The sequence below is a fragment of the Xyrauchen texanus genome, chromosome 28 (genome assembly GCF_025860055.1).
Source record: "Xyrauchen texanus isolate HMW12.3.18 chromosome 28, RBS_HiC_50CHRs, whole genome shotgun sequence".
Classification (NCBI taxonomy): domain Eukaryota; kingdom Metazoa; phylum Chordata; class Actinopteri; order Cypriniformes; family Catostomidae; genus Xyrauchen; species Xyrauchen texanus.
In genome coordinates this window covers 1,361,230-1,386,965 of record NC_068303.1, presented here as the reverse complement: position 1 = coordinate 1,386,965, position 25,736 = coordinate 1,361,230, and the positions used below count along the sequence as shown (strand labels likewise).

At 40.6% G+C, this 25,736-nt stretch overlaps 2 protein-coding genes across 2 annotated transcripts; one reads left to right on the top strand and one right to left on the bottom strand.

The window, feature by feature from the left end:
* Window positions 1-28: 28 nt before the first annotated feature.
* LOC127621880 (uncharacterized) lies at window positions 29-3,818 on the bottom strand. The gene is made up of 4 exons (XM_052095667.1): window positions 3,643-3,818; window positions 1,644-1,838; window positions 1,469-1,548; window positions 29-1,373 (listed from the first exon to the last, which is right to left on the bottom strand). The coding sequence occupies exons 1-4, from the start codon at window positions 3,646-3,648 to the stop codon at window positions 398-400; spliced, it is 1,257 nt and encodes a 418-aa protein (XP_051951627.1). The 5' UTR covers window positions 3,649-3,818; the 3' UTR covers window positions 29-397.
* Window positions 3,819-7,886: 4,068 nt separating this feature from the next.
* Window positions 7,887-22,546, top strand: LOC127621857 (apolipoprotein B-100-like). Its single transcript, XM_052095632.1, has 22 exons — window positions 7,887-7,958; window positions 8,265-8,294; window positions 8,476-8,579; window positions 8,692-8,837; window positions 10,101-10,248; window positions 10,646-10,798; window positions 10,889-11,013; window positions 11,118-11,203; window positions 11,308-11,758; window positions 11,857-11,968; window positions 12,056-12,202; window positions 12,284-12,495; window positions 12,629-12,824; window positions 12,913-13,092; window positions 13,182-13,385; window positions 13,471-13,638; window positions 13,725-13,930; window positions 15,095-15,274; window positions 15,383-15,492; window positions 17,633-17,827; window positions 17,921-22,174; window positions 22,275-22,546. The coding sequence occupies exons 1-22, from the start codon at window positions 7,904-7,906 to the stop codon at window positions 22,307-22,309; spliced, it is 7,497 nt and encodes a 2,498-aa protein (XP_051951592.1). The 5' UTR covers window positions 7,887-7,903; the 3' UTR covers window positions 22,310-22,546.
* Window positions 22,547-25,736: the final 3,190 nt, after the last annotated feature.

Here is a 25,736-nt window from a genome sequence, read left to right as displayed (position 1 = left end):
TGAGGAGGAACACAAATACATTAGTTAATTCAGACATTTATTATACAAAGACACAAGCTGTCATACTACACTAAGTAATAACATGGCTCCTATAATTGTAACATTGTATAGATTTGTAATGATGAACTATGTAAATAAACATTGTGGTGCAACGTTTGACATTTTGTGTGAGTTATGAGTTTGTAGATAACTAGTCCACATAACTGCACATAATACAGTACCTGTACTCTGCTAAATGACAATAAAATGTAATCTAATAACTACTAACACTGAATTCATAATAACAAAAGGTACCTTGTATAGGTTTGTTGTTTATGTACATACATGTGCATTTCTTAAAGAGAACTATTTACATTAACACTATTTACAAACACATCTTTTGGGAGGTGGGTTGATTTTAAATTTTCATGCAAGATGATAAATAAAAGTAGAAGTAGAAATAGAAATAGTCTCCCCTCTCCCTGATGACGGCAGCAACCTCTGGGTCCCTGTAGATCCTTTGACTGATCATATCCTCCTCTGCAAAAACAACGAAATCACACCAGTCCATACCTGTAAGCAGGAGTTGTCCTTGCACCTGCCAGTAATAACCATGTTGCTTTTTTAGATTCATGGTGCCATTGTGAAGCTTTAGGTATTTACAGTCAACATAACTTTTTACATTGGGGCATTTCACTTCCACCAGGCCAAAGGGTGGGTTCTCTGTTGGGTCGAAAACAACCCCATCAGGGGAAGACCCTAACCAGGGGGCATCGGGGTGTACAACGAAGCCACATGGCCAGTAGTTAGTGTTCTTTGCTTTGCAATATTCTTGAATGGCTAGTGGCTCCAATGCCAGACCTCTTTTCATCAATGCTGTTTGTGCCACTCCCCTAATCATTCTTTCAGCAAGCTGTTCCGCTGAAGTCTGACTGCGAACATGACATACCTCCCTGAAGTGAGATGATGTTACTCTCATCCTTCTGACTTGGTGCCACTCTGTGGACATACTCTGCTCCCTTGTTGATTCTTCTATTTTCCTTGCTGTATCCAAGGAAGTCTGCAGAGATTGCAGATGCAGCTGCTGGTGGAGACTGCACACAAACTGGCATGTAGTGGGCTCCAGTTTGTAGCCATCTAAAGGCAGAGGTGGGGGTGGAGGAGCACCAGTGTGAAGAAGAATAATGCGGCTGACTGGCACTGGCTGCTGGTATGCAATCGGGCTGCCCTCCTGAACTTTTCCCAGAGCTGACTCAACCAACGGGACATCAGCACTGATGGACATGGTGGTAATGAGAGGTGCTATGTCCGATGGAAAGCCTTCGTAAGCTTCCGCCACCCTCAGGACATCAGGATCAGGCAGATCCCCCCGCATCGCTTTGTAGAGAGTGCTCCTATGTAGAGTTGCACATTTACACACATTTATATTTAGACAACCATAATCATATTGGTTGATTAATTCAAAATGAGCAAGACGTACTGGACATACCTGACACCATTCGCTACCGTCCTCTGTTTGGGCTTTGCAGACAGCACCACCATGTCACTCACACGGCCCGGCTTCACACCCTATCAATAATAAATGAAAAGGCATTTCAGAGGTCACAGAATGGGACTATAGGCAAATCTTGCATAAGCATGGAATTATGCTGCTTAAAGTTTACCATAGTTCTTGGTTTGTGCCAACGTTGTTCGCTCTCTGTGCAGCTCAAAACAGGTGGTACAGCTGTGATGTTTAACTGTGAGTAATGAGCAGTCTGATACAGTAATGCAACATTATGATTGCATAAGGCTCTGCCAGCCACACAGGAGCACTCGACCTCATAGAGCTGAACAGGAGTGGAGTCTTCAAGGACAATCTTTTAAAAAACAAAAAAGTGTGTTATAATCAGCAGAGATCACAAACTGATCAGATATCTCAAAGTCAAAGGTGCATTTAGCATTATTTTTCAAGTTAGCTACTAGGAGTTAGAGAATGAGGTTACTTTAGGGTTAGTAAGAAAGTAAGTAAGTTAAACAGAACACAATATAAATAACAAAGCAACTGTCTCAACAACCAGCTTCTGGGGTTTCATATAGGAATGGTAGGTCTACTAGAACACTAATAGGGCAGGCAAGTGTCATCATAGTGTTACCTACTTCAAACGTTTGGCTAGCTAGATAGTTGTCTAAGATGTTCAACTTGTTTAGGTAATTATACATTTGTTTGCCAGTTTAACCCATCATTGCCAAATTGAAGCCCCAGAACATAACTGGAACAGAACTGGTTGGATCAGACGAACAACTGAACTGTCTTTCATCCTACTCTGATGGTGTGAGGTTTCTCATGTTTCCTCAAAGATCTATGACAGGTAGCACGGATGCTGACTCTCCCTGTCTGTAGATCTTTACTTGATACTGGGGATAACCAAATACTGTCAATACATGTAACTGAACAACACAAGTCATTAGTATATGGGTGATTCTTAGACTATGGGCACTTTTATGTACTTTGTAACCATAAATGTCATTTTTAAAAATATGACCAAAGTACAATTGATATGGATTGCAAGAGTAGATTTGTGTAATACTTTTTATATTATAATAAATTACAATACTTTTTATATTTAGATTATAATATTATATTTATTTCTAAATTATACTTTTATATTAATTGATTTCATTTAGATGAAAATTCAGTTTTGTTGCATCATTTATTGCTTATATTTTTGCCTTGCCATCAGTTGTGTCAGTTATTTACAGTATGCACTGTAACCGTTCATCTGTGAGACGAATCAGTTGTATAGGCTACATCAAACTCAGCACTACACTAAAAACAGTTGTGGTTATGTTTAATGGCTTTGTGAATTGAGTTTACTGAGTGTGATGAGTTTAATTGTTTTTATAATAAACATCTCCACTGTTTCTCTACATTCACGTTAATTCATTGTCATTTCCACCACCACCCTGTCATTTCCATCACCACACAAATTTTTTAAAAATATTTAAAAAGTTCTCATCACACATTAAAAATGTATCCACAATTTACGAGATCATGCTCTACTTAATATAAAAATGCAAGTTATTTATTTTCTAATAAGCTCTTGCCCAAACCAATATTAAATTTCAGAGTGTGACAGGTGTACAGTTCACCATTTGGTCCTTAGGGCAGTTAATTTATCTCATTGACAAATTTATAATTATTGTACATTGTGGAAAAACTGATAAAACTAGTTACAAAAATGATCTTAGACAATTCTTGACTGACATAAGTTATTCTGTTTTTAAATAACAGCATTGAGATGTGGTGGAAATGACATTTCAATGCTGTTATTTAAAAACAGAATAACAGTCTCATAACTTCTCTTGTAATCTAAGTTCGTCCTCTTACTACTTTACTTAAAACTAGACAAATTATTTAAACTTATGAGACTGTGTTACGTGACTTTTGAACAAGTCTTTTTATTCAACTTCACAAGCCTAAAAGTGCCCCTTGTTGAAGAAACGCCCATACATTTATTCAATGTCAGATAGTAAAATGAACATATAATAAACCACATGTGACCAACAACTAAAATGAATCGTTTAATAAGTATTTTGTAAAGGTTACTTTCTAGCCTAACGTCACCTAGCATTATCGCAAACGTTAGTGCTACAGCTAGCTAAAGACATAGCATAACTTACCTTCATAATTGTCAATGAATGAAGAGACGTATATTTTGAAACCCTTTTCTCTCTTGCTCTTGGGAGCAGATGATGACGCTTGAATTATTCTGTGTACGTCGTTTATCGTTATCCTTGGCAGATGTTGAAGGGATCTGGTGTAGAAAGCCATGTTTATCTGGTCTTACCTGACAGTTACCGGCGTCGTCGATGAAGCTAACGTAGCGTTAGACCGGAAATGCCATCGCCCACCAGTGACGTCTGACAATAATGGAACGTTCGTAAAATCAACTAGCCTATACAGCTCAAGCCTTCGTTGCTAATTCGAAAACGTCTTGTTAGAGCAATGGAGGCTCGCGCTGCTTCTCTCTCTCTCAATTTCAATTTCAATTTCAAATTTGCTTTATTAGCATGACTGTGTAACACAATGTTGCCAAAGCATCAACATATTATATATAAATAATAAAACAAACAGACAAACAAACAAAACATATATGTATAAATCATGTCACATGTAGCATTGTAAATAGATGGATAAATAAATATACACACACTGTATAAATAAATACATTGGGTCACTCTAGAGAATTAGCTGTCTCTGGCGTTGTGAATAGCTAGCACATATTTAGCCGCTAGTGCAGCTGTATTATCATCTTCTCCGAGTAAGAAGGACATTTTTTCAGTGTCACTCAGTTCATAGAATGATGGGATCAAGGCTTCAAATTTGGGCAGAAACGTTTCTCTTATATTGCTATATTTCGAGCAAAAGAGCAGAAAGTGTTCCTCATCCTCTATGTGCTGTAGATCACAGTGTCTACAGATCCTCTGCTCTCTCTCTGTCCATGTTTGTCTACGTCTTCCTCTCTCTATCTCTAGGTCATGGTCACTTAATCTGTATTTGGAGAGGATTTGTCTTTCTTTAAAATGTTTAATAAATAGATAACTGGCCAATTTAGTGGTTCTATTGAGGGTCGAGTAACATTGGAGTTTATTCTGGAGGTCAAAATGTGCTTTTAATGATTTATCATGAGTGTCTTTTAGATTTGTGTGGATTTCTTTAATAATAATTTTGGGGCTGTAGCTGTGGTCAATAGGGAGTATAGTCTGATGGACGAGTTGAAGAGCGAGTGTGTTCAGAGGATGAGGTTCTGCTGAGGATTCATTGGCGAGGAGGGCTTTATATTGCACTGACTCTGGATCAGACTGATGGAGGTGATGCCAGAACTGAACACATCTCTTCTGGATCTCAATGTTCAGCGGGTACAGGCCTAGCTCGGCCCTGCAGGCGGCGGTGGACGTGTTTCTGTGGACCCCTAAAATATTTTTGGCAATTTCCAATTGTAATTTTTCTACTGGTGTTTTATCCCAATTTTTAAAATTTAGTACTGGTCCCCAAATTTCACATCCATATAAAATAATTGGTTTTATTATTGAATTATATAATTTGATCCAGGTTTTAATGGGTAATTTTAAGTGTCCGCATCGTGATTTTATGGCATAGAAAGCCCTCCGTGCCTTTTCACTCAGAGTTTTAACAGCCAGACCGAAGCGTCCCGAGGCGCTGATGTCGATACCCAGATAACTATAGCTCGTGCTGTGCTGCAGGACCTGGCCTTTATACAGGAACTGGTGTTTGTGTGCCTGAGATCGGGCCTTCTTCTGGAACACCATGACTCTGGTTTTGTCCAGGTTGACTGTCAGGGCCCAGTCTTGACAGTACTGTTCCAGCAGGGACAGGCTCTGCTGAAGGCCCTCAGGTGTGCGGGACAGCAGGACCAGATCATCCGCGTACAGCAGACATCTGACCTCTGACCCCTGACCCCTGGCCTGTGTGTGGTGTAGAGTGAGACCGGGTACAGTCGAGCTCTCCAGCCTGATGCCAGATCATTGATGTAGATGTTGAATAGAGTCGGGCTCAGACTGCAGCCCTGCCTCACTCCACGGCCCTGCTGGAAGAACGCGCTTCTGTGGTCACTGATTTTCACAGCACTTTTGCTGTTGCTGTACAGAGATTTTATAATATCAAATGTTTTTCCGCCGATGCCAATTTGTAGGATTTTGTATAGTAGACCATCATGCCAAATTGAGTCGAATGCTTTTTAAAGTCTACAAAACATGCAAATATTTTTCTTTGTTTGTCCTTGATGTTTTTGTTGATGAGAGTGTGAAGGGAATAGATGTGGTTGGATGTGCGGTGTTTTGGTAAAAAGCCAATTTGTGCTTTATTTAAAATGTTGTGTGATGAAATGTGTGAGACGATGCGCCTGTTTATGATGCTGCAGAACAGTTTTCCTAAAGCACTGCCCACACTGATGCCGCGATAACTATTGGGGTCGAATCGATCACCTTTCTTGAATATGGGTGTGATGAGTCCCTCAGACCAGCTCTCAGGGACGCTTCGGACCACAACACCAAATTAAATAATTTGGCTAAAGTTTGAATCATGCTGGGACTGCTGAGTTTAAGCATTTCGTTACTAATGTGATCTTGTCCACATGCTTTCTTTAATTTAAGATGTTTTATATGTTCTAATATTTCAGATATTGTTATATATTTATCTAATGGATTTTGATAATTCTTAATTGTTTTCTCCAAGTCTTCTAATGTTTTCTTTATTTTACTCTGAGGTTGGTTAAGGTCAGCTGGTGCAATTTTTCGATACAAATTTTCAAAGTAAGATTTCCAAATTGTGCCATTCTGGAGTGACATCTCTAGTTTGGGTTTTTCTAGTTTTTTATAAAGGTTCCAGAAAGTATTTTGATCTACCGAATCATCAATTTCATCGATTTTGGCTTTAAAATATTTTTCTCTTTTGTTCCTCAAAATTCTTTTGTAATTTTGCAGACAGTCTGAATAAGAGAGCCGTACTGTCTGGCTGGATGGATCTTTGTGCTTTTTGTTAGAGAGTCTCCTCAGTTCTTTTCTGAGACCGGCACATTCATCATCGAACCAGACATCCTTTCTCATTCTCTGTTGATGCGTTTTATGTTTGCTTTGCGGTTTAATGTTAGATAGAGTTATCAATGTTTTGAATATGTAATTTACGTTTTTTGTTGCTAAATTTATTCCATTAATATCTAAAGTGAAATCAATGGACATAAATTCATCCAGCATTTTTGATATAGTAGGACTGTTCATATTTTCTTTGAATTGATCCGAGTTGGATTGATTCCATTTAAGTTTAGGTTTCAGAGGAAACAGTTTTTCAGATTCAAGTGGAGAGGTTTTAGTTATTTCACACGGGGGTTTCAGATAAAGCACAGTTTGGCAGTGATCGGATCTCTCTCTCTCTCTCTCTCTCGCTCTCGCTCTCTCTCGGTGTGTGTGTGCGCGCGCGCGCGAAGTGCGCGAGGGCTCTTTTGAACCGAAATTTAAATATATGTAGGATATTTTAAACATTGTTTGGACGTTCTTAACATATTTACTTTAACCAATGACTTTGTTTTAATTAGTTATTTTGTTGTGGTAGCTTGTAGGGCTCTTTGAAATAACTGAAATAATTTGGCGAAGTGATTTGGAACCGTAATGCGGTCTAGACCTGGATCTACTTCATAGCCGTTAACTTGAAAAATAATTGCACGTCTTCGAACGTCCGTGAACCAATCAGACTCAAGCATTCAACAGACCCGTGGTATAATAATGAGTAACTCGTGCCACTCGACTCTCTGTAATCATCACTTAACCAAAACTAAAGGTAGAGCTTTCCAAATGGGTCTCTTATGAAGCTTCATTTCAGTTAGGATGAGGCAACGTTTTGGAACAGACCCACTGTATACCAAAACCCATAGGCTATAGTGAAATTAAAATTGTAAAATGTATATTTCCCAGAATCATTGCCCTACAGAATGCCTCTCTCTCAAGACCCTCCAGAGTCCACCAGTTACTACTAATTCTGCTGTATCCCGAGCAGCCTATCACATATCAACCCGCACACTGTAGCCCATGATACTGTACATGATAGTATGATGTAGACTGGAATGACAAACCAATTGGGACATGTTTGGCTAACATTAGTTTGAGTGACATTTTTGTCTGAACAAAATATTAATAATTTTACAAATATGCAGTTTAAATGTATAATTAGAACTTGGGTCCAATTTGATTAAATATGTTGGCTTTATCTTCTCTCAATGGACAGTTTTATGAACTTTGGAGTGGGGGCTGAAGTTTTAACAAACCTTCACCACCCACATGAGTTTAGGTTTGCTACATAAGTCCAGGTCATAAACTGTTTCAAGAGAATACTCCTCCAGCAAAAGAAGAGAGTGTTTCATCAACCAACATGGGGGACAATAAGCTCTGTCTTTTTATGCTTTTGAACATCTTTGCTTTGTCCAGTAAGTACATCAACGACTGCTTATTCTAGCTAGCAAAAATGTCTTTAAAAGTTCTGACCACCTGTCCATTTTAAAGTTTCTCTTGGATGTCAAAATATGGCTACAGGTTTCTGAAAAGGCTCCAAATATGAGAATCATAATTGATTTGGAAACTGGATCATATTCAATGCAGCATGAGGCGTGCAATAAATTGGTGTGTCATAAATCAGTTATAGCTGTAGATGTAGATTAGATGCAAGTTTGGTGCAATGGCAGAGTTTTAAAAAAGTGATAACATCTTTTATATGCAATTGTTTTGTATTGCAGAGGCTGAAAATGGAGAAGCACCATGCTTAAGTATGTCTTGAAAATAATTGTATTGCACATTCAGCATACAGATAGATGGTTATAATGATCTAAATTCAAAATTAAATGTCAGTATGGGTTAAAGTAGTATTACAAATAAACTATTCCAGTGACAAATTCACTGCAACATGCCTATATTTGTGTATTAAATGTGTTGCGCTACTGCCCCTAGTGGTCAAAAGATACAAGCTCTTCCACAAGTATGAATACCTCTATGAAGCAGAGTCCTTAAATGCTTTGAATGGGGCAGTCAATGGCCCGAAGTTCAGCTGCAAGGTATGTGTTTGCCTTCTAAATTCTAAAGATACTACTGTTTGTTTATTGGTTCTGGCAGAAATGCCGTCCAAAAAACAAACAAAAAGAAACAATCCTGTAAATATTCTATTAGGTTGAGATAGAAGTACCTGGTACATGCAGATACATTATGCACACCACTGACTGCACACTAAGCGAAGTGACTGATGTTGACGCCAATCGAAACCCTGTGTTTGGGCCAGCAGTTGATGCTGAGAAATTCAAAGCTGAAATGAAGAGGCAAGTATATGCTACCTGGTCACCTTCACTGATGAGCCAAAACATTATGACCACTCACAGGTGAAGCGAATAACATTGATCATTTCCTATCAAGGTCTGGGTAGATTAGTTAGTAAGCGAACAATCAGTTCTCATAGTCAACATGTTGAATGCAGGAGAAATGGGCAGGAGTAAAGACCTGAGTCACTTTGACAAGGGACAAATTATTATGACCAGACGACTGGGTCAGAGCATCTCTGAAACGGCAAGGCTTATGGGGTGCTCCCAGTCAGCAGTGGTGAGTACCTACCGACAGTGGTCCGAGGAGGGCAAACCGGCGACATTGTGTTGGGCACCCAAGGCTCATCGATGCGTGAGGGCATTTGAAAGCTATCCCATCTGGTCCGAACCGACAGAAGGTCTAGTCACAGAAAGTTTGAATGATGGTTATGGGAGGAATGTGTCACAACACACAGTGCATCGAACCCTGCTGCGTAGCCGCAGACCGGTCAGAGTGCCCATGATGAACCCTGTCCACCATTGAAAGTGCCTACAATGGGCACGCAAGCATCTGAATTGGATCTTGGAGCAGTGGAAGAAGGTCGAAGAGGTCCAATGAGTCCTGTTTTCTTTTGCATCACGCGGATGGCTGTGTACATGTGCACTGTTTACCTGGGGAAGTGATGGCACCAGGATACACTATTGGAAGACGACATACCATTGGAGGGAGTGTGGTGCTCTGGGCAATGTTCTGCTGGGAAACCCTGGGTCCGGCCTTTAAATTTGACATGTGCCACCTACCTAAACATCGTTGGAGACCAGGTACACCCTTTCATGTCCATGGTATTCCCTGATGGCAGTGGCCTCTTCCAGCAGGATAATGCGCCCTGCCACACTGCACACATTGTTCAAGAATGGTTTGAGGAACATGATGAAGAGTTCAAGGTGTTGCCATGGCCTCCAAATTCCCCAGATTTCTATCCTATTGAGCATATGTGGGAAGTGCTGGACCAATAAGTCCGATCCATGGCGGATTCACCTCACAACTTACAGGACTTGAAGGATCTGCTGATAATGTCTTGGTGCCAGACACCTCACTCTTGTAATGTCCATGCCTTAGTGGGTCGGCACAGTTTTGGTGGCACATAGAGGACCAACAGCATATCAGGCATAATATTTTGGCTCATCAGTGTATAAGTGATTAAGATCACATTTCTCAATGTTAAGAATGTTATTAAATGTTATTAGTTGCAGTGTGTGCTCAACAGTGATCTCTGTTTTCAGGCATACTCTGAAGTTTACCATTGAGGGAGACAATGAGATCAAGCTCTTCCCTGAACAAAATGAGTTAATTAACATTCTCAACATCAAGAGAGGAATCGTCTCTGCCCTTGCTGTCCCTCTGCTAGAGGAGGAGAAGAACAAAGACATGGTTAGCTTATGAAATAAGCATTGTTTTTTAAATGAAAATATATTTCTTGCTTTGTAGATATTAAGTAGATCTTCTGAAGAAAATTTGAGTGGTGCTTTGGTGTGCAAAAATCCTTGCCACAATGCTAGGGTGTTCTGTATGGTGCCTAACTGACCCAAATCAAGAAAGCCCACTGCCAGGTCCCAACATATGGCTTGGGTCTATGGGACTTTTTATTCTTTTTTTATTGTCCACCAGGCAAAATCAGAGTCTGATAGCTTAGAAAAGTAATAGCACACCTCTCCTAAACAAGCCACATGATTTGAGGCAATATTCACATCTGCAGCACAATAGGTTTAAAGTATAAAAGTAAGGGTTAGGGGTTACTGTTTTAACAATTAAGCTTTTTTCAATCCAGCCCACCATCTATGGTCTGTGCAAGACTGACTACATTGTAAACACAAGACAGGACATTCCTACTGACATCACCCTCAAACGAGACCTGTCCAGATGTGACAAGTTCAGACCGGTGAAGGACCACACCAGTCCCCTGGCCCTTATTTCTGGCATGGTGAGCTCTGAGATATTAAAGTTCAACATAAAACCAAAGTGTAGACTGGTGGAGTGACATTTCCAACATTGGTCTTTCTCTCTTCTGAAGCACTATCCTCTGGCTCATCTGATCAGGAGCACCCAGACCTGCAACTACAAATTTGACAATGAGAAGCACCATATGACCTCTGGTGCTTGCACTGAGAAACATGTTCTTGTGCCCTTCTCTCACAAGTTTGTAACTAACTTCATTTTGTAAAAATTGCTGGAATTCCCCTTTTGGTGTAGCACTTCTGACGTATGTCTGTATTTTTCTCTATGACTTTGGCAATGACCAGGAAAGAGTCTGGAGTGACCAATATTGGCAAACAGAAACTGAACCTTTTGGGAGTTACTGAGAACAGCAACAGAGTCTTTTACCACAGTGAGAGAAACGTCTGCTTCTTCATAACTTGCTTGCAATATCAAACAGAAAGTCAATGAACAGAAGGTCTTTAACCATTGTATGTCCTGCTACTACTCCTTCAGAAGTGGCCAACATGAAACCCTTGCATGTAGATAGCAGTGTGGACATGAGCCCTATTCAGGATAAAGATGTCGCTCTTGATGTTCTGAAGGAACTTGCTCACCTTTCCAAGACCACCAATGGACATAAGAGAGCTCACTTGGCCCACAAGCTTGTGTCCGTGATCCGCAAGATGAATGCTGAGACCCTGACTGCTGCCGTTCCTGAAGCCCTGGAGATCTCTCGCTCTTTGACTTACCAGGTCTTGCTACAGTGTGGTACCCCAGAGTGCAACAGTGTTATCATGCAGATTTACAGGACCTTTGACAAGTCCTCAGTAGAAATTGATGCTGTTGTATATGCCATGGGAATGGTTCCCCATCCCTCTCGTGTCCTTGTAAAGGAAATGTTGGAGATGGCACAGTACAAGCCAAGCAAGCCCATCTACTACGCTGTCAGCAATGCTGTGCGAAGGTGAGGGAAAGTTATAGTAACAGAATATATTCCATTTAAAACTTTAGATTAATGCTGAATTGTGACATTTATCTGCTGTTAAAACACTTATACACAAGACTCTACGAGGCTGAAGGACTCTCTCGTGAGATCCAGGCAGTGGCTGATTATGCCATTGAGCAGATGGGTGATTGCACAGGTGACCAGGAGCACATCTTTCTGTCCCTGAGGGTATGTTTGCATCCATTCATCTCCAGAGTCTACAATAATAGAATAGACACTGAATTGTCCCGTTACCCTAAACTGCATATATTGCAGGTCATTGGAAACATGGGAGCTGCAATGGGAGCTGCAAGCCCTTCTTTGAAGTCTGCTGTTATTGAGTGCATAAACCAACCGGCTGCATCCCCTGAAGTCCAGCAGGCGGCCATCCAGGTCTTCAGACAGACTTCTGTACCTGAGGAGGTAACTAATGTAGGTGTAAAAGGTCCACATTACTTATGGTTGGCTTGATGTCAATCTAAAGTTTATTTGTGTATCGTACAGGGCAGAAAGGTGCTCCTGCATGTTGTTCTGGACAGAGCTGCACCCATACAGAAACGTGTTGCTGCCTATCTCATCTTGATGAAGAACCCAGAGTCTGCTGAACTTGCTCAGTTGGCAACTGCTCTCCATGCCGAAGAAAATCTTCAGGCCAAGAGCTTTTTCATTTCACATATCACCAACATCTTGAGCTTCACAACACCAGAGACCCTGGAGTATGCATAAAATTGACCTGCTATAACTAGTTATAAAGTTAACTTATCTAATTTTCCCAGTAAATGAATTATACTCCACTTTTTAACTATAACAATATTAGCTGATTAATCTTGATTTTTCCAATTTTGTTAGATTTAGGCAGAAGGTTGCAGAGGCCTTTGTTGACAATAATATTGGAACTGTCATGGATCCCACACAATTCTCTCGCAACTATAGATTTGGATCCCTTGAAGGAAACATGATCATTGAGTCTCCAAATGAACTGCCCAGGGAGGTCATGCTGGAAATGGCCTTAACAGCTTTTGGGTTTGATATGGACTTTGTTGAGGTACAGAATCCACAAAAGTCCACATTGATAAATGGATATGGATGTACTGTCTTTTCATGCTAACATAATTTTTCTTGATTGCTTCCAGATTGGTCTGGAGGGTAAAGGGTTTGAGCCCTTTGTTGAGGCCCTCTTTGGTGATAATGGATTCTTCCCAGATACCGTGATGAAGACCATTTTCTATGCTGCAGACAAGATGCCCCAGCAGCTCAATGGGCTTTTGAAAAACGTGCTTCCGATCTTGAGAAATGACAGGAAGAAGAGACAGGTATTGAGTACAGTAAAATGGTAACTATTTCTTTATAACATATTATCCATTTGGTAAAATATTATGTTGCAACCCCCTGTGCACTGTAGGCAACTCAAAGCATTGTCAGAGAAATCAGCCATAATGTCAACAAACTCTTTAGAGACTTAAAGGCCCAGGATGCCCCTGAAGCTATGGTGTACCTCAGACTTTTGGGTGCTGAACTTGGCTATCTTAAAACAAAGGATATGGAAGACATGGTTTATTCTGCTGGCAAGATGATTGACAATCTACTGAAGATGATCCACACTGATGTAAGTACAGCATCACAAATCTCATCTAGGAACTCAGTCATCTAACATCAATGGACTAAATCATCTGAATGATATTTTGAAACAGTTCATCAGGAGCCTATACTCCAGTGCAGACAATGAGCTTTTCCTTCACTACATCTTCATGGATAATGAGTTCTTTCTGCCCACCAGTCCTGGTTTTCCACTGAGGGTTGCTCTGTCTGGAACATTCACTCCTGGAATCAAAGGAGGGCTGAACTTTAATCCATTCACGGTGAGTCCAACACACTTCTGCAAGAATTCTGTGCAATGATCTGTCAGTATTTATTATATGACACTAATATTGTGACTACACTACAGAGTGAATTTGCTTTCATGCCGTCTGCTGGCATTGAGATTGTGACCGAGGTTGGAGCTCACTTCCCTGACTATGTTCACTCTGGCCTGGAGATGCACACTAACATCTATCATGAGAGTGGCCTCAGAGCAAAGGTCTCTATATGCAAAAACCAGGTCACGCTCACCATTCCTGCTCCTCAAGGCCCAACTAAGCTCATCAGTGTGACGTAAGATATTTTATCTTGAAATGCATTATAATGCCAAGAAAAATGAAATGGAAGTGTAAGCGGTAGATTTAGCAGGAAGACTTGTGGGCTTTCTTTTAATCAGGCATCTCATTCAATCACAATCTAGCCTCTGCTTTATAAGCTTGCACAGCTTCCTTCATCGCTTGTATGCCTTGCTGTTTTCATCCCCCACCACCCTATCACCTATCACCAGTTTAGGTCCCGTCCTGCCATAGAGGTAAGCTCCTTTCCCCTGCCATCTTCACCTTCTGAAATAATCTGACAGATCGAGCAAGTATCTGAGGTCTGAAATGAAGGACAGGGCTTACTATGGAATTCTGGGCTCCCTATCGACATCTGTGGTTGAAATATAAAATTGCAAGTTATGTGGAGGAACATTGTTTTGTTTTTCATGTCATTTGTGCTTTGGCACTGCTCTTCTTCATGGATGAATCTGATAGTTTGAGGTAGACTCATGGTTGTTTGTGATCATCATATCAGAGCAGAACTGAATATTTACACCAGGAGTTGCTGATAGTAAGAAGAAAGTCCTACAAAATGTATATCCCAAAATGATGTCGTCTTCGCAAGTAATCTGCCGCCATACCTTCTTTGTTTACAGACTTGTTTACAAAAATGTCCTGCCAAATCAAACCTGACAGCTCTACATGTAAAACCATTACTGTAGGATGACTGTAGTGGCTTGAGCCACTTTAGTGTGTCAATAGGAAATATAAAATTTTAGACTCCCAAACATTACTTTTACAAGTAGAATAGAAGAACAAGGAGCCCTGCAACAGATGGCATAGCCCCCCAGAGAGTCCCCCACTGAACATGGAGTCAGTCTGGGATTACATGTAGAGACAGAAGCAATTTAGATAGCCAAAATAGATAGATGAACTGTGGCAAATTCTCCAATAGCTTGGAACATCATATCAGCCAACATAAAGAAAAATTGTCCAGGCGTACCTAGGATAATTGGTGCTGTTTTGAAGGCAATGTTGGTCACACCAAACATTGGTTTAGCTTTTTATGATGTTAATTGACAAATGAAAACCATTTATGGCACTATTTTCAAAGGCATCCTCTCTATGCAGCTTTTTCACAAGTGCCAAAAACCGTTGCACAGTATTGTACATGATGTTATTGTTCCCCCATATACAGCAATTCTTTGGTTTCTGCTGTTGGTACTAAGACAAAGATCATTCCTGCCATGGGGGAGCATACTGACGAAGAGGAATGTAATCGTTTTGTTCCTGGACTGAAGTACTGTTCTGTCCTGCAGTATTCTGATGCTATGTCCAATGATAATGCCCCCTATTTCCCTCTCACTGGTGACAGCAAGTAAGGGAAAATTATCCATACACTATAATCTAAAGAAGATTATCCTGAGTCTTGAGCCTTGAAAAAGATTTCCTCCAAACTTTTAATCCACATTGGATCTGTGTTTAGATTTGCTATTGAGCTGCACCCCACTGGAGAGGTCACAGAGTATTCTACCACCATCAACTATATCTTTGAGGATGATGGAGATAAAGGCACATTTAGAGTAGAGGTTGAAGGTAAGCGACAGGTCTACACAACAATGCTTATTTATATGTTATTATTCAGCTCTCTGAAATACTTCAGTTGTATAAATTGTGGCATTGAGCGGTCAAATATTTTTGTATAATGACCACTAAATTGTATATTTCACTGTTGTACCTGACAACATACTGATGCTCTCTCTGTTTCTCTCTCTTTATACCAACGCAAGTTAGAATAGCTAATTGGTGCCATCTTGCGACTCAAAACAGTTGCAGGCCGTAATAAAAACATGGCCTGCTCAGAGGCCTGGAGTATTCATTTTATGGGATTATAAAACCTTTGATAAATAGCTAGAATCTCAGGAATGTCCCATCCAATGAAAACATCTTTTTAAAAACATGGAACCGATAAGCGACACAAAGAACTCAATGAAAGAGAATTTAAAATAGAGACATTCACATTAAAACTACATTGTACCTTAATATGTTAGAACCAGTAGCGGATCTAGCTTGTTTCACGCCCCCAAAGTTGTTGACCGGGGGGTGGGGTGGTGGTGTTGCCGGGGGTTGTATAAGATTCAAAATGAGAATGCCTCCAAAGTTGTTGACCATGGTGTGGGGGTGTTGCCGGGGGTTGTATATGATTCAAAATGGTAATGCCCCCAAAGTTGTTGACCATGGTGTGGGGTGGGGGTGTTGCCGAGGGGGGGTTGTATGCCCCAAAGTTGTTGACCGGGGGGTGGGGTGGTGGTGTTGCCGGGGGGGTGGGTGGTTGTGTATGATTCAAATTGGTAATGCCCCCAAAGTTGTTGACCATGGTGTGGGGTGGGGGTGTTGCCGAGGGGGGGTTGTATATGATTCAAAATAAGAACGCTCCCAAAGTTGTTGATCATGGGGGTGTGGTGGTGATTCTAAATGAGAACGTCCTCAATTTTGTTGACTGGGGTGTGGTGGGGGGGCAGATAAGACCATAAGTCTTGTTCGAATGCCAACACCCCCCCCCGCAAGATGCCGCCCTGGGCAACTGCCCATGTCACCCATGCCTATATCTGCCACTGGTTACAACAAGTCCATAGGAAAAGTAACTTCAAAAGGTCAATATCGCAAAATAAAAACCCCTGCCTCAGGGTCCAGGTCATACTATCAGGGTTTATTTTGTGATGACCAAGCATTATGCTTTACTTACAACATATCAGAAGAAGAAAAAAACATCTGCATTCAAAACAACTTTCTTTGTTTCCCTTTGCTTATAAATAGGAACACTTTTTAAGGCTACGACCACAGTGATGTTGAACCAACAACAGGAGTACAGTGCCTCTGCTGAGATGCTCATCCCCTCTCTTCAGCTTCATTCTAAATTGAATGCAAATGTGAAGCATGATGAGGAATTGATGTTGGAACTTAAGAGTGACCTAAAACTCTCAGATACTTCCTCTGTTCAAACACTCATGCTGAGATATAGTACATGGCAACAAATGATTCATTATTTATTCTATGATAAGTCATCTATATATATTTAGCAAATGATTCATAGCATGATCTAGAGCATATATCAAATATCTGTTTAATCTCAGATGATGAGAAGATTGAGGCTGAAGTTAAATCTGATGTCGGTTCAGAGATTCACAACATCACTCTCACCGGTGCATTTGAAACCATCAATACCATTATCTCAAAAATACTTGATCACACGAATGGCCAGAATGAGATTGAAGTATGAAAATATACTCTCCTCAGTTTATTTGTTTATCCACCTTTAAAAATACCCAAGTAAATAATAATGTATTGGAAAACTGTTATGGACAATTTACACTGTTGATATACCATATTTGCAGAATTCGAGAGTTCCTGCCCTGCCAATGATCAGTTTTCCTAAGCGACTGTTCCTAAATGTGCAAGTTAATCTAATGAACCTCAAAAGCTAATAAGACTTGAAGTGCATACATTATGGTGTTTTCTGAATATAATCCACAGTGGGGTTTATTTGTTGAATTTTTCAACAGAGAGGCTGCTGCCGAATATCACTTTGACCAGCTTTTCCATAACATAACTTTTCCTTTGCCCCTGGGTGGGAAGTCCACTAGAGATCTGAACTTTCCCAATGCCTTCAAAACGCCAAACATAAATATACCTCAGCTTGGCTTGGATGTTGCATCCATTTGTATTACTTTTCCAGAGATCTTCATTCCTGAGAGTATGTCACTGTCTGTACCTACTTTTGGGATAGTGTCTGGAAAAATAAGCAGCAACTTCTACAACCTAGAAGCAGCTGTGTCTGCTGGCAGAGATGCTGTTGCACACCCAAGCTATTCGGCTAAGGTTAAAGTCAATGGAACAAGTTCTGTTGACCTCTTCTCCATAAAGTTTGAAGGTACAAAAAATATCAGTAACTCCACCCCCAACCCCACAAAAATACACGCACTCTTTGCACATGATTTGAATGTTTTTAACCATTATCTTCCAGGATCTGCTCTAGTTGAGGCCAAACCTGATAATTCTTTCAAGGCTAATGCAAAAACAGAAGTCATCCACAGGCTTTTTAATGCCAGCATCAGTGTTGAAGAAGAAGTAAAAATAGCTGAAAACGTCAGTGTGAAATCCAACAGCAAGCTTGACGTAACTAGCCCCGTTGGAGTGCAGATGTCTCTGGAGCACATTGGAAAAGTTGGAGCAAATGCTGACGAGATCTCTGGAGATTCAAACCTGGAGGGATCCTTCAAGGCAGGTCAAGTGCATGGTTCTGTAGCTCTCGTACAGACAGTCTCACTCTTCCCATTCAAACCAGAGGCAAAGATTGATTCTTCACTGAAAATAGATTTGGCACCTCTTCGAGCTCAGAATATCATTGCTGCAGCCTTTGCCAATGGGGAACTGTCCATTCTGTCCAAAACAGCAGCATTTGAAGACCTTCTCACAAACATTGCTGAGATGACTTTCAAGGAATCCCAGCTTACTCTAAGATCAGACACAAAAGCATTAGCTTCTGGTCTGAATATCAAAAACACAGCTGAGGCAAGAGCTGAAGTTAGAGCAGTCAACATTAAGATTGAGACTTCTGCTGACCTCTTTTCAGAACGAATCCACTCGCTTATCACTGGAGCACTGGACATCAGTGGTCTGAATATTCACAGTGATGCCTCTGCTTATTTAACTGGACACAAAGCTGCCCATAATGCCAATCTGACCCTCAACCAGGATGGCCTGGCCACAAGTGGGACAACCTCACTGCAAAGCCTCTTTACTCATGAGGAGCTCAAGCACACCTATAAGATCAGCTATAAAAGTCTTACGGCCACTGCTCATTGCAGGACTGATGGATATATGAAGGGAACCCGCATAAGACACAACACTAAAATGGAGATTGCAGGACTCGCTGTCATATTTATTCATGATGCCCATTTGATCTCCGAGACTTTTGGCTTTGACTCCACCATTCGTGGTACAGGTGTTCCATTCAGATTTCATTTTGATGCCATTACTAATGCTAATGGTGTAATATACCTGTATGGAAGACAGGAAGCCAAGATTCACACAAAGTTCCTCCTGAAAGCACAGCCACTTGCTATTGCTCACACTCATGATTGCAAGGTCTCAACCACCCATAAACTAGACAATGGTGTCTACATTGAAACAAACCTTAACAACAAGGCTGACACTCTGCTGACACCCTTTGAACAAACGACTACAGTGATTGTTAAATCTAAAGTGAACAACCATGCAATGAACCAGGAAATCAATGCTTACAGTACTCCTGAGAGGCTTGGATTAGTAGTTTCTGGAACAGTGCTCACCAATCTCTTCAACAATGCTAATGCTGATAATCAGGACTTTTCAGTCTCTGGCTTCCTCAAGTATGACAAAAATAGTGATGGCCATGTAATCAACCTGCCTGTCATTGACAATTTGCCTGCAGTTTTTGATAACATCAGATCAACACTTGTGAGCATGGGCGAGGCCATGAGGAATTACATCAACAGAGAGGAGATTGCTGCCAATCTTCAGAATTTACCCCAGTATGTTAATAACCTTATTACTGAAATGGATTTTAAGGGAAGAGTTGTCCAGCTCAAAGATAGTTTTTTGGCAGCTTTGAAATCTGAGGTTGATAAAAAGATAGAAGCAGTTCAGGATGCAGTCGTGGAGCTTATCAAACAATTCCAACTTGATGAAAAAGTTAACATTTGGACCTCCCATTTAAAATCCATTCAGGTCTGTGTCTCACAGTTTTTGGATGATACTGTCACTTATCTGAGGATGAAACATTTCGAACAGGTTATTGAGGACCTGAACGAGATCTCCCTTTCCACCACCAAGTTCAGTGCTGAGCACATGCTTGACATTCCTCTTCAGATTCCACAAATCAAATTCCCTGCAATCCCCAAAGCCCTTGTAGTGCCATACTTTGGAAAGCTCTATAGTGAGGTCCGAGTCAGCAGCCCTGTCTACAGTTTCAGAACCTCTGCAGAGTTCCGGAAAGCCTCAGAGGAACACTCTCTGTTCACATGTTTCCTTACCTCTCAAGGAGCCTCAGCAAACAATGCCAATATAAACTACAATCTAGATTCTAAAGTACAGATATATATCCCTAAGTTGTCCAATGTTACAGTTTCTGAAACTTTCAATTTAACACACACTGGTATGACTTTGAACCAACAGGCTTCATTGGCTCTGAAAGCATTTGCCTCTGAAGCCTCTGCAGAGCGAATACCTACAAACAATCCTACTCACTCTAGCATGAAGGATGGGATCTCTTTCTCTCTTGAAACATCTTACAACCACCAGCTGAGCATCCCTTTGCTCTCCCTGACTAGTGAAGCCACCTTGACTCAAAAGGCTGTAGCCCGCAAGGGTACAACCATCACCATCACAGTTGCAAATGAAGGCACTGGCAAATTTGCTCTACCTGACTTCTCTGATGAAGGCACCCATAAGAGTGACCTGCAATTCGACATGGACCTTAGCACTGCCAGGCTGACTCTCACTGGTCACACTGACAGTGATCTTCTGAAGATGAAGATGACAGTAAATGCTGATGCTGTTGTTCTAAGCCACCTCGAATTCAGTGCTCGTGTTGAAAACGAGTCTCCATTCATCAAGAACAGTTTGGTGGTTGCATCTGGAAAGGCTCACTTGGGTGACATGAAAGTAGAAGTCAAAGCAGCCCATGATGCAGAGTTTGTTGGAGCTGTCAGTGGTTCCCTCTCTAATACAGTTAACATCATGGCTCATCCTAGTGAGGTAGTTATTGACTTTCAGAACAAGGGTAATACCAAGATCAGCCTCTATGAAGCGCTGTCAGCCGAAATTGACCTCCAGAATGACAATGCTGTTACCCTCAACACTGATATACAACAGATCAGTACAGTGGCACTTGCCCGTTTCAACCAATACAAATATAGTCATAACTTTACATTAGTCAATAACAAAGCTGAAACAGGCATTTACGCTGTTGTCAATGGTGAGGCCAACCTGGAAACCTCGAATGTTCTAGAAACTTTTGTGCCAGCCCTTAATGTAGTAAAAGACCTGATCTCATACAGTCATACTGACCTATGGCATGTCTTGACCAACACTGACCAGGCCATTGATCTAGATGCCAAACTTGTCTACCAGAAGAGAGTTGCTCTTGTTACTGATATGGGCTTCATCATTGTTCCTTCATTAGGCAACTTGATCTCTAAGGTGTCTTTCAAGTCCTCTATTCTCACCCTAAATTCTAACGCTGGCATTTATCAGGAGGATAACTTTGTGATGTGTGTTAGTGCCACAACGGCCTCAGTGTTTGAGGAATTGAAGGCCAAACTTAACGCATCCACTACCCTAACCACCACTGAAAGTGGACTGAAACTGGCCAATGCTCTCTCTCTGGAGAATGCCCATGTTGCTGGTACTCATGAGAGCACTGTGACTCTGGAGATAGATAACTATGAGGCTGTATTGTCCATGGACACAGATGCTAATATTAATCTTCTAAACCTCACTTTCGAAGCCACTCACCAACTTTCTGCTGACAACAAGGCCATTCCAAAGGCAGTGTCAGCCTTGAAGGTCAAGTACGCCTTCGATCGTCCAGACTCAAAGGCAGTTGGACATGGAGATTTTGAGAATACCTTGAAACTGGAGGCAACTCTTTTCCTTATCTCCATTGAGCTTGCTACAAATGTAACCACTGATAATAATATCTCTAATGCTTCGGTTCAGGTAACTCTGGAAAATTATGCTACCATCTATGTAAAATCTGATGGTCTGCAATCCACTGTGAAGACCACTGGGAATGGCAAAATTGATCATGCATATAGCAATTTGGGGTTTGACATTAATGACCGCCTGACCTTGGAAGGAAATCTTATACGTGTGCATTCTGTGCTAGAACGTGATACAAGCTGTGATATCAGCCTCCACCAAGATTTTAACATAAAAATGAACCATACAGCTCTGGCTAAAATGGATCTCATTCCCCTGACCTCCCTCATGGCTGCTGTAGATATGTACTTGTCTCATCCAAGTTACAATGATTTTGATGAAAGAGATGAGGAATTTATTTTCTCGAGAGACAGTGTTAAACTAAAATCAAAGACTTTCTCTCCTTGGTACAATTCAAGTACAGTGTTATCAGCAGATGCTTTTGGAGAATATCATAAATTAAACTTTGATTTAGAGGGCTCTTACAATCTCACTTCTCCATCAGCACTTCTGGAGTATGAGTTTGACATGCATGGTAAGTCTAATTCTGTTTTACATTGAATACACATCTAGAAGTATTGTGCATTAAAGTGTTGAACTGAACATTGCACTTCATCTATGTTTGCCCACCTCAGGCCTCCTTACCAGGGACACAAGTGAGCTAGCATAACTTCAAAAGTTGCTTTCAAAAATGGTGCTGCAAGCATCTTTGCCATTCTCCTGCCAAGGCTGACATTGAAAGAAAACTCAAAATATTGTTTGTCCCATGCAAATAAGGACTGGGGCATTTTTCAAGACCGGAAGCTCCCAACGTTGCAGTTTATGAGAACAGGAAGAGATTGCACACCTTAGTCTGAAATTATCTATAAAAGGATTTTTAAACCAAGCTTGTATGTGTACAATAAATTGGCCACTGATATTATGTGTGGGGTGTTTGTTATTAAGCAATGTTCTTATGTACATTTACATTTATGCATTTGGCAGATGCTTTTATCCAAAGTGACTTACAGTGCACTTATTACAGGGACAATCCCCCCGGAGCAACCTGGAGTTAAGTGTCTTACTCAAGGACACAATGGTGGTGACTGTGGGAATCAAACCAGTAACCTTCTGAGTACCAATGTATTATACAGAGCCCTTATTACAGGGACAATCCCCCCGGAGCAACCTGGAGTTAAGTGTCTTACTCAAGGACACAATGGTGGTGGCTGTGGGGATCGAACCAGCAACCTTCCGATTACAATAGACCACTACGCCAACGCCAATCCGGTTGTGGTCATGTACAGTACATGCATTCAGGCTACATATATTCATTTGACAGAGACTTTTATTAAATGGTGTGGTGGTGGCGTAGTGGCTAAAACACAGGGTTGTTAATCAGAAGGTTGCTGGTTCGAACCCCACGGCCACCACCATTGTGTCCTTGAGTAAGGCACTTAACTCCAGGTTGCTCCGGGGGGATTGTCCCTGTAATAAGTGCACTGTAAGTCACTTTGGATAAAAGCGTCTGCCAAATGCATAAATGTCAATTAAATGTGACTTCCAGTGCATTTAAGGTAAACAATTTATCTGAGAGTTGAACTCGTGACCTTGGCGCACCATTTTGGAAGAGAATTTTCATTTTGGGGTGAACTATCATTTCAAAGACTTTTAACTCTATAACTCTTGAAATATCTGAGAAAATACCTACTCTAGTTACATGTACATACATTGTATATTTAAATATGGACATTTTTCTCAAAAGAGTTGAACTAAAGACAAGAGTTGTAATTTTGCAATATATGTTGTAAATCATGAGCATGAAGACTCCAGTCATGTCAGTAACCTTATAAAAGCTTTACTCTACGTGGAGAGGGTCACATGACCAGCCGAATACTACACGCTTGATCTCAGTAACCGTCCTGTTATTGGACACTTTCACTCATTGAATAAAGAAGTCATGGCTGACTGTGAATGCTACATTGCTACAATGGCATCTGAAACACAAAATGGAAGAAAGTTCAGTGTTTTCGTCGTCTTAAATGCTGAGAATGAAATGTCACAAAAACTAGTTTATTTTCTGTTTATTCTGAAAGGCTGCATTTCACTCTAAATCCATCTTAAAGGACTTAAATATTGACTTTCTCACCCACACATGGATTAAACCACTGGAGTCTTATGGATTACTTTTATGTGCATTTATGTTCATTTTAGGCCTTCAAAGTCCTGGTCACCATTCACTTGCATTGTATGGACCTACAGAGCTGAAATATTCTTCTAAATGAATATTTGAAGCAAGTGTGCCGCACAAGCCCTCAAAAGTGAAGCCAAAACGTCTCGATCGCCCCCCGGTGGCTGGTCCTAGTATAGGTCATAAGCCCCGCCTCCCCATGTTATTCAACGGGACGTGAGACCAACTAAACAATTAAATTACACTTCAAATATCTTTTTTCCAAAGATAGTTTCTGTCATTTACTGTCGTTTCTATCACGTTGATGTCATTTCAAGTGTTTGTTTTCAAAATAAGTTTGTTTTTAGTTATTTGATGCTATAAAAGCGGTGCTGTGACATCATGATTGACAGCTGTGATTGACAGGTTCTCTGAGCTGAAGTAGTCACTGAAGCACCAACTGACGTTTTTCGGGATCTTCAGAGGACTGGGAGATTGGAGCTTTAAATGTAATATCTAAATTTCTATAATTATTTCACACCGTCATAAGTCAAAAGTGCAGGGGCGTGTGCTTGCGATTGATTCAGCGAGAGTGAGGGCGGGGCCTTGATTTCGCGGCTTTACTTCCTGCTCACTACTGCGCAGGTCTGGTCCCGAAATCGCAACTGCGCAGACTCAAGTCCCAAGATGTCAGCGCCATATCGGGACACTGGCGGCTTCAGTTCTCACCAATGGAAAAGAGCGAAGGGGCGTCGGCCATCTTTTTTTACAGTCTATGATTTGAAGGCATGAGGGTGAGTAAATGATGAGAGAATTTTCATTTTTGGGTGAACTGTCCCTTTAATATAGTAAAGCACCTGAGGCCATGCTGTGTAACCAACACCAAACCTTTGCAGGAAAATAGTAAACGTGTAAATAGTTTCTATTACGATGGTAAACTTACTTTAAAAGACATCAGATGATTTGAGTGTATAAAACGGAAGGAAAATCCCTCAAAAACTGAGATTTGAAAGTATTTATGGAAGCATTTTGTTTTTATTAACGTGCACCTCTTCTGTTCCAATATTACACTTTTGATTGGACCGTTTGATGTACAAATGTTTTACAATATCATTTATAGCTTTTGCATAATCTTAGTTTTTATGCATTATTTACCATATGTAATTTATAGGTTTGAACCTGATGTTGATCATTACAGGGTTAACTCAACTTTTGACCAATTCATTTTCAAAATAGAAAATTTAAGATTGCACTCACAAAAATAACACTAGTTGATGACATTTTACAACCATGCATAAGGGGGAAAATCACTATACAAATGTCCCGAGACTAAAGATGCGTTTTAACCCTTTAAGCTCCGTGAGAAGGGAAAAATTGTCAAAATATGAACTACAGTCTTGAACACAAAATCGGTTTCGTTTCAAAGCTTCGAAGCTCTACTTTACAATACATGTAGACGTTATGACCAAAACTGAACAAGTGCTTTCAAATTTGCAGACAAATCAGTTACATTTTAATCATTTATAAAAAAAATATTTTTTAAAGAATTGCTTTGTACATATTATTGCAAACAGTAAAAACATCAAACTGCTCAAATATTCATGTGTCATATGTTGTTGGAAAGATCTCAGAGTAAAATACAACCAGACTATATTTTTTAATCACAGACAAAAATATAGCGAGTAACAGCTACGTATATATCTGTGACAATTATGTTGGTGTTGCTTATATGCCGCATTTTTGCTTATTACTTATGGGAAATAAACGGAACATAAAATATCACATTATTTAGAGTCTGTGATTATCTTTAAATCGAGTCCACACACAAGATAATCAGATGTATAGATCATTAGATAATCCACATGAAGCACAATGTTACATATGACCACCAGGAGATGGCGCCAAATACACGACACAGACTCAATGATGACTCAAATGACACAGAATG